This window comes from Oxyura jamaicensis, chromosome 18, assembly GCF_011077185.1.
Source record: "Oxyura jamaicensis isolate SHBP4307 breed ruddy duck chromosome 18, BPBGC_Ojam_1.0, whole genome shotgun sequence".
In the NCBI taxonomy this organism is placed as follows: domain Eukaryota; kingdom Metazoa; phylum Chordata; class Aves; order Anseriformes; family Anatidae; genus Oxyura; species Oxyura jamaicensis.
Genome location: NC_048910.1, coordinates 3,586,994 through 3,604,471, shown reverse-complemented (window position 1 = coordinate 3,604,471; position 17,478 = coordinate 3,586,994). Strand labels below are relative to the sequence as shown.

At 38.1% G+C, this 17,478-nt stretch overlaps 1 protein-coding gene across 8 annotated transcripts in view; it reads right to left on the bottom strand.

Moving 5' to 3' along the window:
- B3GNTL1 (UDP-GlcNAc:betaGal beta-1,3-N-acetylglucosaminyltransferase like 1) overlaps positions 1–17,478 on the bottom strand; it is a 127,517-nt gene that overhangs the window by 27,685 nt on the left and 82,354 nt on the right. For all 8 annotated transcript variants that reach the window (XR_004755142.1, XR_004755143.1, XR_004755144.1 and 5 more), the window contains 2 exons: positions 13,746–13,841; positions 5,931–6,055 (listed from right to left, as the gene is read on the bottom strand). Coding sequence is in view for 2 of the 8 variants with exons in the window: in XM_035342383.1 (XP_035198274.1) it covers positions 5,931–6,055; positions 13,746–13,841 (221 nt within the window). In the remaining 6 variants the exon portion in view is untranslated. The remainder of the gene's footprint in view (positions 1–5,930; positions 6,056–13,745; positions 13,842–17,478) is intronic.

Below are 17,478 nucleotides of genomic sequence, written 5' to 3'. Positions count from 1 at the left end.
CACTCGGAAATAAAAAGATGTGAAACTCATTAAACTCAAAATAAACTGGATCTCCAGTTGAATACAAGAATATTGTTAGACAGCTTCATTTAATTGCAAAAAAATGGGTTTCTTACATGAGTATTTTGGGTTGTGTAAATGAAGCCAATATATACAGCCATTGTGAATTTTTCTAGTACCATTTATGAGACATTCTTATGAAGACGCATCATTGAAGAATGCCTACTATAATCCTAAACAGAAAATGCTCACTAAAAAATAAAAAATAAAAGTCACATCCCCATATTCTGTGTGCCCTTTTAATGAACATGTTAAGATGTATCAAATGCTTTGCGGTCTTGAGTTACAACCTTGAAATTCTTTAAAACAGTGCAAGCCCAGATGGTCATACAGATATGCAATTGAGGCATTTGTATTTGAGCTTTACTTGCAGAGACAGCTACAGACTTAATCTTTGTGAAAACTTGCTCTGCCTGAACAGTATAGGTCACATGTTGAAGCAAAAGGTAGCTTATGGAGTGTCAAAAGAGAGAGTTTCAGTTATCCCCTTTAGGTTTCTGGTTCACCCAGTTTGCCACATTTTTGGATGCTTCCAGAATAGATAACCGGGATTCCTGCCTCGAGGGGCAAGGGAATGCCATTTTCCCATCATTTCAGAGGCAGTGCAGGTGCAGCAGACGGGAACTGTAGCAACGTGCAAAGGATGATTAAAGAAAATGCCTGAAACAATCTAGAAGTTGTACAAACCACTTCTCAGAGATGATTCTCACAGCTTTCAGATTTTGCATTATTACATATTCATAGCCAACAGCAAAAACTAGAAGGTATTATTATTCTGCACCACCCCAAAACGAGGCTGCTTTTTCCTACCACGTCACAAAGCATTAAAGGTAATACTTCGCCTTTAGTATCATTTCCTAGCCTGTATTCAGTTAACTAAGATTTTCCTCAGCCAGAAGGTGTGACACAAACTCTTCTGATTACAGAAGTGGGTACCCATATCCTAATACTCTTCCTTGACCCAAATGCTTGAAGTACACTGGTTTGTATACCAATTTCTTTAATTTTATTTTCACTTTTTTTTTTTTTCCTTCACAGAAGAAAGGTTAGAAGCATACATTTTTCAAATTTGGAAAGCCCTTCTTGAGCCTTCGCATTTGCCATGGCCCCTCAACCCTCCTCAGTTATGCAGCCTGGAAGGAAGAAGAGGAGCCAAAATTCTGCAGGAGCAAACTGTGGGTATTCATGCCTTGGGTGAGAATGACTACCAAGTATGCTCCTCAGTCCCAAGCAGTTATTACCATACCATCCACCCAAGTAATATAACAATGGAGCTCTGTTAAAATGTGTGCTGACCTACTGACTGAATACAGGAGTCAAGAAACATCTGCTCTATTCCTATTTTGAAATGAAAGATAATGTGACAATAAAAGCTGTATGATTTAATGTCTGAGCTCTGTTAAACCTCGCCATAATGCTCGACTCCCTCTCCCTCCTTCCCCCCAGTGAGGTTACATAAGTGAATGAGCAGAACAAAGACAGATGTACAAGTACTTGTGAAATATAAAAATCCAAACCCAATATCCTAAGCAGGACTGAAATTTTAGGCATTGATTACCATCCGCAGTGATACTATAAATCAGACTTTTTCTCCATACATTGCTCCCACATGGTACTCAGGTAACACTAGATAGGAAGAACTATTCAAGTGACCGGCCTCTTCCAGCGGTTTTCTATTCATGGCAGGATAATAGAGTCTTATACTGTAGGTGAATCTCACCTGATAGATAATCCAGAGATGGAATAACAAAGAACTTTCCAATCACAGTGAGAGCTGAAAGAACAGATTCCTTATAGCTAGCTTTTTTCAGCTAGCTTCGCATGCAAAATCCATGGTCCTTATAGTCCACAAAAAATCAGAAATGAATCTCATTTGAACCTTGACCATACTGGTGAATAAACTGATTTTTTTTGTTGTCGTTGTTCTGTTGAACTTCATGTGAACTTATTAATTGCTGGACTATATCGTCCCACTGAGTTATTACATTTACACTGTTAATAGGTTCTATTAATGTCTGAGTTCATCTTCAGGTCGTGGGTCATTAACTGAGGCATGGTTTGCATTGTGGCCTATTTTTCATGAAAGGCTTATTAAGAAAGACGGAGACTATCAATGTTAATGCCATTTGCTTTTCAAGAATCTAATGAGGTCATTAGTTTCTATGTTTAATTGAAGTGCCAAATGCAGGCGTAGATGATAAAAACGTAGTTGACCTCATCTTTACTGCAGTTGTACAGGAATATGTTATGCTATTCCTCACTCCTGCCTATTTTGGGATGCGTATGTTTCTGCAGGAAATGGAGCAGGCATTCCTATGCTCATCAGTGACACAAGAGCCATGCCTCCGAGTACCTCTAAAACAACCAAATGTGTGTCTCAGACTAAGTGCCTGTTCTCTTTTGCTTAAATGACACTGGAAGCTTCTTGTGCCTGAAACCAGATGGTTTTAATAGATTACGTAATTTGGGGTATTTCTGCAGAACGAGCTTTTACAATATTATACTCATTCTGAATACACAGCATATGAAATTACTGTAAATCATTTAAGCATGCTTCATAGTTTCTGCATAAAAGAGAATCTCTTCAATCTCAGTGGGAACGTACAAACCTTATTTTCTGCATATATTAAATTTCTGTTGACCAGAAGTTTGTAAATCGCTACAAAGATTGCTACCTGCCCCAACTGTGCGTCTTCATGAGAAACACCACCTAAAGACAAGTACAGTATTTTATTGCTCCTCTTCCACCACACTTGCACATTTTATCTTGCAGTGAGGTGCACTGTCTTACATACAGTTTTCGCCCTTTTTGCAAGATAAAAATTATGATTTTTATGATGTCTTTATTATACAACCAACTCCCTTACTACGGTACTCTCACTCTTAACAGCATCTCTGATATTCTGTCAGATCAATGTAATGCAGCTATGCAGCACAAAGTGTACGCAGCCCTAGGATACGAGCCACAACGTGAAATAAACCGATTTATATCCAAGAGATACAATATGTGAGATTTTTTGTTGTAATTCCTGGCTGAAGCAAAGTTTCTCAAAAGCTGTATAGTTCTTCACATTTAGTAAGCATCCATCATAGGCTTTAGACAAAACTGCAATGAGAAAGTTTATATTTCTGTATGTATTTAGTGAAATCTAAATATAGACTGTACTTCATTCAGATTCTGTCACACACCCACAACGTTTAATATTTCAGTCTGATGCCTCCAGGGTAAGGGAGAATGCAAATAAGTTTTTGTTTCCTGCTTCACAGATACTTTCACCTCTAGATATTTGTTCCAGAAGGATACTAATCATAGGAAATGACCTAAAAATCATTAGTGTTTACAATTATGCTTACTAAATAAAGAAATGTTGCTTGCCAAATAGTTTGATATATGCTTTAGCAAGTCTGAAAATGCAGGATCAGTCATTTGTCCCTTGAACAGTAATGAAAGACACTTGTATAAACTGCAATCAGTCCACAATAGGCTGCAAGTGACTGCAGCCTTTGCTGAAAGGCTGAATTATGCACATTTTTATAAACAAGTCCTATTAACTACCTCCAAACTAGTTAATGCATTTTTTTTTTTTTAAGACTGAAGCTAGACATAAACTGTTATAAGTATCAGCTTTCCCATACGCATCATTTTGCTCTCAGACAAGATATTAATCTGGTTCTTGGTTTACTACTCCCAAATAATCCAGGTCTAGTCTAACTCTGAAAATGCAAAGGCAACAGGCCAATGACAAAAGGCAAAGCGTCACAGAAAACCGCTCAAACAAAACACAGAAAAATACTTCCAAAAAAAAGACTTCAAGAAAAGGTAGAACATGCATTAAATAAGTTGAGGTGAAGAAAAGGCAAATTTGGAAAGCCCCAATTTAAATGATAAACTTTTGTGTTGAGTCCCACAACAACAATGCACACTGAAGTCCTCAGACACAAACACCGGCCAGTCCTTTACAACCGAGGCAATAAACAGGGGAACGTGCCAATAAGAAGAGATATTACACAACTTCATATCTGAAAGTTCACACAAAATATTATTAACAATACGACCAAGAAAAAGCCAACAGGAAGAATGGCTCGCCTGACTTCTTAGAATGAGACAAGAAAGGCGCCAATTTGGACCTGCAAGCTGCACATCTGAAACAGTTTACAGTATTTCCACATTCTCACAGTGTGTTGTAATTCAGGGTGCTTGTGCCACACAAACTTGTAGATCTGAATAAGCAACAGCTTGCAGTAAATTCAGACCAAACTCATTTCCAAGAATAAGATGTTTTCCCACAGACACAAGCAACAGTCTTCCAAGAGCTCTAGCATCCCATGATGCATGGCTGAAAAGTTTGTAACCAACTGCCAAAACGGTCACACACAAAAAGAAACAAAAAATGACCCAACTTATATTTAAATGCTACTAAAAAGGAAAACAACATACCTCACCTTCGTTTACAAAATCCAAAAAGTATCTTCTACTTGCCTGGAATGACTGTTTCAGAGCTGAAGGATTTTTACACATACGTACATATAAAGATCTACAGTGACACTGCCCACGATACGATACCTACACTACTGTGCCAAAGTATTTACAGTAATACAATAATATAGTGACATGTAACTAAAACGCATACAAAAATACGTTTAGTTTTACTAGACAAAGCCATGCACAGGACTGACTGCAGAGTGTGTCTGTGTCATTAACTGGTAAGGAAACAGTTTACTTAATTACCACCGTGTTTTTGTTGTGGGACCCCCAAAGGGAAGTAACACTCCCATAACCTTTTATTAATGTCAATATATAAGAGAAGGATTTTTTTGTTGTTGTTATAACTTTGGCTCAGCTTGCAGTACTTCTGCTCAGGAAGAGCACCTTTGATAGATAAAGCACGCACGTAGAAGAATCAGCATCAACAGTTTAACATCTTCAAAGGTAGAACAGCAGTGTAAAAGCAGCAGACAGCGGCTTACAAGCAAGCATCTGAGATGATTACTCCTACACGTCCTCAGAGGAATTTCTCAAACATCATTACCTGATTTAGATGCTTTAGACCTTAAGAAATATGAAGATAATATACGTAACTGCTGCGAATTACCAGATGAAAGGTTTAGTTTTTATTATATTTTGTAGGGAAGGTTTTTGTTGGTATTACAACAGGTTCTGGTTACTTCTTAAAACTAACAGTTCCTTTTGAATGCAAGATTTAAAATAAATGTATATATATATATATTTCTTAGATTTTGATTCATATGGCAAAAAAAATATGAGAAGCAAAACCTCAGGTATTAAAAAATAGTAAAATTTTACCACGAAGGGACCATTCACCATTGAAATAATTGGAGATGTTATTCAGGCGGCTTACAAAATCTCATGTGATCAGTTACAGTCTCAGCTGAAGGGATGGTAACTGGAAGCTGAGAAAATACTACTGTTGTAATACAGTCCCCAAAACCCTTGATTGCTCTTACAGCACCTATTGTGAAATTATTTCAAGAACAGCTGCAAAGGCTGAACAATTTCTTGGAATATTTTTCCAATGTTAAAACACGCTCACCCTCCACAGTAAATCTTTCACATAGGTACACCAAGAGCTGGGCACCAGTACTGGAATCAAAGACTGCCGTTCCTAATTTCAATGCCAGCATTACAGTATGTTCCTCAAAAACAGGTTATGGCAACAAAACAACAAAAAGAAAACTAACCTTCCATCAACACAGAAAGGATACTAGTAGCATATCGCTGTAGGTGCTGCTTTAAAAAAAAAAAGACAACAATACAACAATGAACCATTAGAGCTTATGCACCAATCATCCAAAATCATCCAAGATGAAACCATTTTTTAAATTCTAAAAAAAAAAACAACTCAACTTACTCTAGGACAGAATGAGTTGCAGCCTGTGGATGGTAACGGTACAGCAGAAGGCAATGGTTTACTCGAACAACTTGACCACCCTTTTGGATGTGTTTGTAAAAAAATAACAAATCTTCTGGAACACCCTGGAAGAGAAGCAGTTATTTCAAAGCAAGAAGTGACCAGTGTTCATAGTTACATCTGAACATATATTTCTGCCAAATTAATAATGTTTAACAACACTTTATTCAAATTCTTTCTGTGCATCTCCGTGAACTTACCTGAACATCTGTAGAAAAGATAAAACTATTAAAAAAGCAAGCAGTGTTGTTTGAAAATGAACTGCAGTTGACCACAAGGACATAGGTGGAAAAATAAACATCACCAACGTCATCTCGTTTTGAGAGGGAAAAGCTTGATACATGTCAGTCCCATAAAGAGAGAAATGCAGCTGCTTACAGTTCACAAAGCCTGAAGTGCCAAGCAACCAAGTAATTTACTGAAAGGGATCAGTGACTTCAGAGAAGTGGGTTTTGTTTTCATAGAACTGGTGTTCTTTCTTCGGTTGCCATACCAAAAATATATGTTCTGGTCTCTACTTAGGAAAGGTGAATCAGGCCCCATAATGAGAGACACGAACTTTCATTTAAAAAAAAAAAAAACTTGGAATAAGGCAACATCCAAAAAACTAACAACCTTTTTTCTTCCACCATGTTCCCATGCTATGTTCTTCCTAAAGGAATTACGAGCTATAGTGCTGAAACACAGGAAAAAAATCTTCTGGAACTATGGATCTATCAGGCTCCAGAAAATCCTAGAAATACCATGATGATATGCAACATTTCCCACCTAAAATAGAAGATCTTCATGTCAGAGGCAGTGTGTCAGAAAGGCAATCATATGGCACACAGTGTTCAGTTACACGTTATGCATACCAAAGCATAGAAACCCCTACAGCCCTGCTCTGAAGGTAAACACGTAGCATCTATTTACACTGTGCAATGGTACAACTTCTTGAAAAAATGAAATATGGCTAGAACATCAATTTTGCTATGCTTATATACAGATTTTTCTTTCATCTAACCTAGTGTTTAAAGGGTCACATGGCTTTACCAAAATAAAAAAAGAACAACTGCGCCAAATAAGCACAGAATCAATAAAAAGCTGAAAGACAACATGACAAAGTTGTAATTAAATATAACCTTGAGAAGGAAAAATAAATGAAAGATAGAGAAGTACATTTGTTCCTTATTCCTACTTGTATTCACATGTGTGAGTAAGGGGGGCATAAACCCCAACCTCAACTGTAGGTATTCTATTTCAATAGAAAAAAATAATAAAAGCCCAAGTTTTTTTTTTTTTTTTTTTTTTTTTTTAAAAAAAAAAAGAGTTGCATATTTTTCCCCATTACCACATCTTCTGAGTTTCTTCCATAATTAAGAAAAGGAGATTCTCTAAATTAGAGTTCTGGACACAAAATCCCCCTGTGGTTTCTTCTGGCCGTCTAGTTACAACAGCATAGGGTTCAGTGTCTGTTTTTCATACCCACCATGCTGAGTGCTCATGTCAGACATGGTCTGGACTGAGCAGTCATGGGGGGAGGAGGGGAATGAGACAAAAAAGCTTTGAACCCTGGAAAACAAATCCAAAATACTCAGCTGAACATATGTATCTTGGGAGAAATCAGAAGGCAATCTAGCTCTGCACATCACAGCTCCAGCCATCACTACATAATAGATTGATTTAAGGCGCCGCACTGGACCACGCTCCCCGATTCAGAAACGCAATGGATTCCGATCGGCTTGCTTGGTAAGGGCAGCTGATCTGTAAGTTCATCTTCAGAATTACTTGCCTGACTTCTACCTTGAGTTCAGATACAGAAGAAAACTTTTAGAGAACTTTGTGCAATTAATACTTTACATGAGCCTACCGTGAAAACCTGGGGTGGTTGGAGGAGCGGACAGCAACCACAGGCATCAGTACAGAAGAAAAAAACACATTCTTTGCATTTATCTCATAGCCCTTTCTATCTTTTTCTTATTCTGAACTTTCATGAAATTACTGAGAGCTAGCAGCAAGATTAAACCTCCTCTGAACCTTTTCCCAGCCACACAACAGACCGTGCCAGGCAGGGCACAAACGCTGCAGCACGTACCGGTTTGCTGCAGCAGTCCTGTTTTGATTCGGAGATTTCATTACATCACATACAGAACTGCAACTCTTTTTTTCTTTTGGACATGCATTTACATCATTCAACTTAACCACTGATATATTAAAAAATGAGAGTTATTGCCGAAGTAAAAGGATCTTCCAAAATGCTGTTTGGGTCTGGAGTGCTCTTTTGCTTTAGCTAGCAGAAATACTTTGAAATAAAGTACACTCACCCCTAGGAACGAGCAGGTGCCTTGTATTGCTCAGCAGTGGCCTCTCACATTACAAAGGAGCAGCATTGACATACATTTTTCAGGGGAGGAAAGATGTTGACTGTGTTATAGATCCTGCAGGGATGGGACTTCCTATGGCTCTTGAGCGTGTAAGTTTGGTGCAATACAAGAGTTTCTTGCCAATTGAGCCACATTATTGGATCCAGATGGCATTTTAAACACCAGGAATCTTTGACAAACAATACAACTTTCAAAGAAAAGGCTGCTTAATTCTTAAAGGGATATTTTAGTATATTTTTGGAAAACGAATACCCATAGCTAAAAGTATCAATTAACAATCTAGCATTTCAGGCTACCACATAAATAGCTTTCAGCTTTAATAAATATAATTGAATTGCACAGTTTACATGTTACTGAACTACAAACGGGATTTTCCACATTATAGGCAAAACCCAACCCTTTATGTCCTGCTGCACGAAGGGAAAAACTCATCGGCCTGCTTCACTCAAGGTTGTGCTGATCAGCTGCTGATTACAGCTCCTAGGGAAAAATGCAGTTTGCACCTGCTCAATTCTAAGCAGCGTGCACCAGCCACATTCAGATAAATTGTTTGCTTTAACATGTTGCTACTAAAGAGGGGAAGGTTTTGTGTTTACCCAGTTTTTTGGACAGGTATCACTTGTGGTGTTAACACTTGTCTGTATGGATGAGGGGACTGATTTTGTACGCACAGTGGGACGTCAGGCAGACCTTAAGTTGAACTGAAGTAATTCCTTGCTCAGGGACCAAAGTAATCATTGCATGACTCTTCTTTTCTGATCTCCTCACAGCTCTTCATTTCATACTCCTAGCAGATCCCTGTGCATGAAACTGAATTCCAGCTACAGTGTCCTTGGCAAGGAGCTGCAAGCCAGCTAGCACTACAACAAGCAGTTCTGGCTACAAATTTGCAGCTCCACATCAGTAGTCGGTATCTTATGCCCAGCCTACACGGTTCCTAAAATGAGAACAAGAATCTGGAGGATGAGAATACTGATCAACAATTTCTGGGGGGCTTTTAATGAAAGAGTTGCCCTCTGTGCAATGCTGTTCCTCAGCTCCTGTAACTGAGCTGCTGAGTAAAAACCAAACTACTTATTCTTTCAAAGCACTTAAGCCAACAGCTGTCCAAGAGTATTTCCTCAAAGTCTTGAGCTAAGTCTTGGATTTGCAGAACTAACGCATGCAGAGGGGTTGGTAGCACGAAGGTGAACACAAAACACACCCTCTTAAATGAAGGATTTTTCCTTAGAAACAAATGCTGTTCTGCCAGGCACTAAAATCTCTTGCTCAGCTTCACCTGCAGCTCAAAGGGTAGTGCTCACAGGAAGAGCTGCTGACAGCTATAACTAAGTAAAAATTGCAGCTCTCCTCTAATTTAAATGGAAAGGAGTAACAACTAAAGCAATTTATCAAGAATTATCTATCTTTCAGTATTTTCAGGAACTTCTAATTGAAATTACTTATTTCAAGAAGAAATTACGATTAGTTAAAAATGTTCCTTACTTTCACTTCTTTCAGGATAGCCACTAAAGGTGTGAAAGCAGACTAGCCACAAGCTAACTCCATATTAAATTGCTATTAATAGCTTCTCTTCAGGATTATCCAAGATATACTTAAGTCTCTCTGCAGATCTGTCACACCCTCTTTTGGTTCCCATCCAAACATGGTTTTAAATCATTTTGCCTTAGTTATAAGACCTGAAGCCTGTAATAATGGTAAATTTGCTTCATTGTTTGGAAAATAACAGGTTAGAGGAAACTTAAAAAAAAATCTTTCATCCAATTGTATTGGCACAGAGAAGTTCAGTTAAAAAAGGTGATTGGGATGTCGAATGGAAAGGATGTGGTAAATTCTAAATCATATTTAATAACAGACTAGCAGTAATGTCGTTAGGCATGGAGTATGGGTTAATTTTCAAACAGCTTATAAAGCATAATTTATCAGTGGCTCCATCACTTTCATTTGTTTTTGGATCAAATACTGATCTTTGTTCAGCCTTAACGATACCAAGCCAAAAACATTAGTGCCTGTGCTTTATCCAGATTTTTTTCTCCAGAGCATTTTGATAGGTTATTTGACAGACTGACCGTATTTTAGCTTACGTTTTGAAAAAAAATCCTACTTAGCCTTTTACCTTTCATGCCTTATTGTAACTGCCTGCTTTTCTGGAGGGAATATTGGAGTGCTCTGGCAGAGAAAAATGGAAAAATGTATTAGTTACCTCCTTACAGACTCCTAAATTACCTTAGAGCTTTGCAGCATGTGCTACAGCCTCCTCTGCACCATAGCATACTTTGACACCTCCTCAGTTCCTGTTTTTGTGACCCTTTATCAAAACCAAGCTTCTGGCACTTTGTTCTGAAGCACAGTTGCATTCAAAAAGGCCACTGTCTTATAACATGCTACTCCTTCTGGGGCTCATTAAGAATAATTTCCCCCTGTTTACAAGTTGGGATTAGTTTAGAACTTTAAGTCAACCATTCTATTTTTACTTTTCATGCCCTTAAAAAGGAAGGTTAAATACAGAGGTGACAGGCTGTAGTTCAAAGAGAAGCTTTTCTATGTTGTTCTACGTTGAAATTTGAGACCAATTAAAACTCTAGAGAAAAAAACAAGCATGGCATGGTGTTGTCAGGATGTCAAGAACAATACGCCCTGAATATAGCCAAGACTACACAATTTGCCACGTTTGCATACAGAGGAGCCTACAGGTAAGCAATGCTCACTTAGGCGGCTCTTATTGTACCCTAGATTTCTTACCACATTTACCTAAAGCAACAAACCAGGTTGTTTTAGCGTAGTGCCATTACTGACAAACAAGTAAAACAGAAGAATGACTTGCCAAAAGACAACTTGCCTTCCCAGTGATCTTCACCTGGCCATTAACAATGAACAAATTCTGAAGTTCCCTCTGAAGAATACATTTTGGTAGAAGTCCACAAGGCCAGCAAGCCACAACTACAAAATGCTGGTTTTACATGCAATGGAAGTGCAGTATCAAATATATGAACCAGTAATTTTGCTTAGGAAGTAGCAGACAACAGGTCTACCAATGTGAATGACCTTTTCCTTACTTTAACAGATTATATAGCCTCAAAATCTGCTGTTCATATTGTACAAGACCCTGTAGATTTGTTCTGAGCATAGCTTTTAGTCACAGTTATGACTTTTCACCGAGGACACTAGCTGTTAGAAGACACCAAAAAGTATACAGGCAAAAATAATCATGCGGCTTATGTCACACCCTAATTTTCAAGTGTAATTTCTGATGGGTTTAGTAAATTCCTGCAACTTCTTTCAATAAGTACATATTGCATTCCTTAACTAAATCAGTTGGATAACATGAAGATAATTTCCCTTCATTTTCCTGAAAAAAATGTCAGAAATATGGTTCACATAACTCCCCTCCTCCAAGTTATTTTCTGGGCTTGTGGCCATTTCTATTGCGCTACCTTAGTCTCAGCACATAATTAGAGTTTGCTATAAAATCAGCTACCTTCAAGTAGTTCTTTAATTGTCGTATCTCAGAGGTTGCATAAAAAAACACCTCAACAATTTCATTTTATTAGTAATTGGTGCATAAAGCAAACCTGCCAGGGTTCTTATTCACCATTTCTGAAAATACTGCTTGGCGTTGTGCTTGGACATTGACACAGAGACCAAAGGAATATATTTCCAACATCTAAAGATCTTGACCAGAAAGAATTTTATTTCTAAATACATTTTGTAAGCATTTAGAAAAATCTGTTTTGCATAAAGCCTGGATGGACAGAGAGATACATGCATACCTACCTCTAATAAAAGAAGATTACATCACAGCTTACATATTTATATTCTATCAGTCCACCCATACTATTAACATAAACACCAAATCACCATTTCTTCCACGGAAGAACTATATTCCATTTGTACTAAGCACTGAAATATGAAGAACAGGTGTTTGGATTTAATTCCAAATGAGAAATGCAGCTTTTTGGCATGCAAACAGTTTAGCAAATGGAGAAGGCTGAAATGTGGACATTTGTTGGCCTGCTTCTGTGTTTATTTGCAGCAACATGACACTTAAGAGGTCATACTGTTAAACAGTAACTCAAAAATGGAGATGGAAGTGATCAAGTTAATATAATCAGATGGGTCAGGTCAGAACATACACATGCATGAATAAGACCGTTAAAAGTATTCAAGTATTCATTACTGGTTCCTAACAGCACCACTTTATAACAATCTATTGATACATACAGAAAATCTCTGCCTGAAATTATTTTCAAATGGAAAAGTGTTAGACCAATACTAAATACTTACAGTGCTAAATGTTAAACAATTTAGGACCTGATTTTCCTCTAAACCTTCATATGACAAAGGTTTGACTTCACTGCTCATGGCCTGTTGCAACCCATGTTAGAAGGGTATTTTTGCTGAAGGTCCTCCGTATTAGCCAGAGTCTGAATTTTAACATGTTGGACAGTTCATGATGGGGAGAAACAAAATTTTTAACTTATCAGTGCTAATTTTTAAGACTTGAAGGACATATCTTACATGGCTGCTGAAAAATCATTAGGATTAAGATTGTTGACTTATTACATCTAAATAACTGGTGGCATAGCTCCTACGTGATTATATGTAAAGCAAAAGCAATAAAGAAAGAAGCAGAAAAACAGAAACGCACACAAAAAAAACAGAACAAAGTAAAGAAAATCAAAAGTAAAAACAAAGAAAAGAGAACAATAGTCCATTCAATCTAACCTTGATCTTTATCATTAGGCTTGCTGTTGTTCTTATTGTGTTTTAGCTTGCTTTCTTTTTTGAGCTTATTTACAATGCCCAAGAAGTTAAGTCAAATGTATTCTTCAGAGAATGAAAATACAATGATAAGGAATTATATTAAAAAAAAAAAAATAAGAGCATGGGTCAGCAAATGTAGGTTGTACTGGGAGGCAGGAACTGTTCCCAGCTCTGCCACTTACCCATCACATAAGTAAGGGCAAATCTTTTCATCACTCTAAACACTTCTCTTCCATCTGCCATATCTTTAAATTACTTTTTTTTTTTTTTTTGGCAGACCAAAGGATAATATTTGTATATCCTCATACACACACATGTACATGTGTGTATATATTTATGTAATATACATATATATAATATATAAACACACTGCAGAGCACAGGAGAGCTCCATTTAGAAGCCTGTAAAAAGAATAACAATGTTAAGCTGTGGTTTAAATAATAAAATACTAAATAGCCATCGCAGATTTCTTTATAGCACTATTAAATGAAGGCTTTCAAAAAAAAAAAAAAAATCAGAACCACCCGTTCTAGCCCTAAAACCTCACTTAAACCAGTAGAAACAAAACCCCTAAGCTCCAAAACACACAGAACGGATCCAAATGGCTCTGAATTAGATTATCACTCACTTTTCCACCCTCATCAAATTTTCCCACGTGATAAAACCATTCTCGAGAACAGAACCAGGTTGGCATGATCACAGTAGGTCCATGGGAGGTAAACACCTGGAAAAAAGGTGAAAAAAGTCTTATTTAAGAGAATGTCAAAGTAGTACCTGTTGGGGAACAACATAAAGCTTATGCATTCACGTAAAGTCTTCAAAATATGTATGCTTATACTTAATATCCAGCAATTTTTATCACTAATTCAAGTGCTTAGAATTAAGCATATGCTTCGTGCCAAAGAGGTAGTGTATACCAGCATCTTTGAGATGTCACAGCCAAATTAATGTAACTCCTACTTCATATTTCTTAACTTTATATTCTATCATAAGTTGCAACACACGCAGAGGACTATATTTCAGATTTTGAGAAGTGCACTGGAAATGACTGTTCTACTAAAAATGCCTCTGCTGATATTGAAGGGAATGACTTGAGAAGAATCTTGAAAAGTTGAAGTTCTTAAACTCTAGAATCTTACATTGATTTTTCCATTTTGTATTCCTTATACATACATTAAGAACGAACTTTTACTGATCTTTTATTTCTGCCAAAGACATTTAAAGCTTAATCAAGCTCGGACAGGTAAGATACATTTTATTTTAATCATTACCAGAGCTCTGTCTCTGATTTGCTACCCAGTGGGACCTACCTTAAAAGGTTGTTGAAAAAGAAAATGCTTTAGGGACTGAAAAGGGAGTGGCTATTAATTTTATTCCCTTGAACAGTGACAGCCAAGAACTACACAGATCAGTCCTTGAAGCTTTAAACAAACTTGCTGTAAACAAAACCATGAAATAAACCAGAATCTGGATTATGGAAGGTAAACTGATTCTTTCTTTTATTACAAGATGAATTATCTGGCCAAACAAGAGACTGAACTTGTCAAACAGAACGTGCAAAGCTAAGACAAGATAATATGCCTGCTTCCAAGAACTGTGCAGGAAGTAAGGAGCACAGCCTCGTTTACAAAGGCAGAAGGAAAGAAACCTCGTGATTACTGCCAATCTCCAAACACTAATGAAAATGCTGATCTTATGAGCAGATGATTCCGTAGCATGCTATATAGCGGCAATATTAATATTCCTGTGTAGTTGAAAGTCTTAAGCACTAGTGCACAGATGCAAATTTTGTGATGTGCAGCTAACCATTTACATCCTATCGGTGCTCCTCCTGACTTCAGCCTTGGATGGAGCTCCTCAAACTCTGTTTGTATCCATCAATTTCCACTTCCACAGATAAACACGAACTTAAGACCCCAGTCCTACACCCCCAGTTCTATACAGACACCTAAACCAGCTCTCCAAGCAAAGCAGAGAAGCCTAATCAAAAGTCGCTAGGTAATCTGTTCCCACTTTTCTTATGGCACAAATCAGCTGAACAAACGCAGGCATCCACTTTGCAAGGAAACACGCTGCCTTCTTCCTCCACAAGCAGAACAGTAGAGCTCCAGTGTCTATGAAGGGATCCTAGGGCGACTGACCTAGACAACGATACTCACTTTTTAGGCTGTCGTATTTAGTCAGAATAACACTGTCACTTAATGGCTATGACTTAACACATTAACAGCTTGTTCATAACTGCAATACACTGTTTGCAGAGGTGTTAAACGTCAGAAACTCCCCCCAAAAGCCAGTTGGAGCTGAAAGAGTCAAAACAATCCCAGAAAATCAGAGCAGACATGATTAGTCAGGACAGGGTTATTAGCGCCACACTAATTACAAGGGCAATTGAGTATGGCCTGAACTGAACAATGGCCAAACAGTAATCCCAAAAGAAAACAACAGGAGGGAGAAAAGCTAGGCTAGAATGCATTGCATTGAATCTCATTTCTGAATGAAAGAAAATCTTCAAAGACAGTCTTGAGCCTATTGGAATACAAGAAGTGTGTTTGGAGAGGCTAGAATGCCATTTCCTCGGCACAGCCAGGTTCATCAGGGAACATAGATGTGCTTAATCTTACGGATGTAGCTCACTGTAATTAGTCATGCTCACGTGCAAAAAGCGTACATCCCAAGTATCTTAGAGGATTTGCGTTCAAATGAAGTGTAATACTGAAGTAAAACCAAATAGGACAAAGCCGAAACACTGAGAACTGAGAAAAGCAAAACCATCATCACACGCTGCAAACACTGACGTCTTTCCTACATCTCTGTCTCACCGTCCCTCTCAGAAGTGATACCACAGTGCTTGGAAACACACAAAGCTCAGGCTGATGATGAGCTGGCTGGACTGCCACATGTCATTTCAGGATTTTACCCTTCAAGCAAGTCTCTGAACCCGGAACAGTACACCAGTTAAGGGTCCATGAAATGGTAAAGAAAGCTGCTTCTAGATGAACATTCACAAGGTGATGTCAAAACAAACTCAAGGAAATTTAAATCTGCACACTGCTGCCACGATGGACATACTCGTCCTCGCGCTTTGCTATGCTGAAAATGTTGTTTGTGAGATTCTTCTTTTTGCTATGTTAGTTGTCAGCTGGATCTGCTCCCTGATCCAACTAACCCCATGAACACGAGGGTTAACACGAAGGAGGAGGAAGGAAAACACGGCAGCAAACGGAGGGCAAGACAATTATTGTCAGCAGCACTACAGATAATCTGTAAGTAATCATTACGCTGATAAGGGGAACCCTCTGCTCAAAGTCTAGCTTTACAGTACATCTGTATTAATTTAAGTGCTTTTCCTCTTTTTATTCTGCTTAAGTGTTCATTTTCTGCAGTTTTAGTTCTCTAAACTCATTCACTGTTAGGGGTCAGCCTAGCAATACTGCTGAGATCGTGGAGGGGGAAGGCATAAGTTTTGGAAAAGAAAACAAGACCTGCCTTTCTGGTCAGTGCCCGCAGTTAATCAGCCCAGCCGTGATATACGGCTACACCCTCTGTGAGTGCTTACAGCCAGGGGAGGACCTGGCTCAGGAAGAACACTGAGCTCCTGACGTGAGTTCAATGATACCGAAACGCTGCAGCGTCTGCCAAACTTTTGAAAGCTAACTTTAAAAAAGTTTTGAAAGTTTATTTTCAAGAGGAAAAAAAGTAACGACAACTTTCTGCATTTTGGAAATTCTAGATTTCAGCTTCGTTTCGTTGGATGGAAAAATCTCCTCGGGATTTCTTTTTTGCCTATTCTGTTCTCATACACACTTGCCAAGCTGTTAAAAAAGGGTCAGATTGGCTGACTCTGTGATGGAAACTGCAACCTCTCACTTTGTGAGATTGCCACTTAAGATTCACACAAGAGAAACAAATAGGACACGCCAGCCTTAATCTGAAAATCAACCAAAAGTAGAATTTGAATTATGATGCAGCTCCGTAACCGCTATGTTTAGTTTTCTTGGAAACATTCTCCAGCTCTACCCACCAAATATCCAGCATCACCTTGGGATCTTAATGTTTTTTCAGTCCTCTTCTTTCATTAATTACTGAATCCTGTACACCTGTATGAGATCAGCTGGAGGAGTTACTTCATGTATTGGAAATTCAGACCTGTGAACCTCTCACGCACGGCTGTGTTGGGAAATGCATGCTCACGAACAGCCATTGCTGCACATTCTGTGCTGTAGGGATCACAGCAGAACGGAACCAGCTTGTCAAAAATGACGATAGAGCTTGTAGGTGAAGGAATAAATCTGTAAGTGAAGGAATAAATCTGTAGGTGAAGGAATAAATCTAAAAAGATTTAGAATTCCCAAAGAACATGG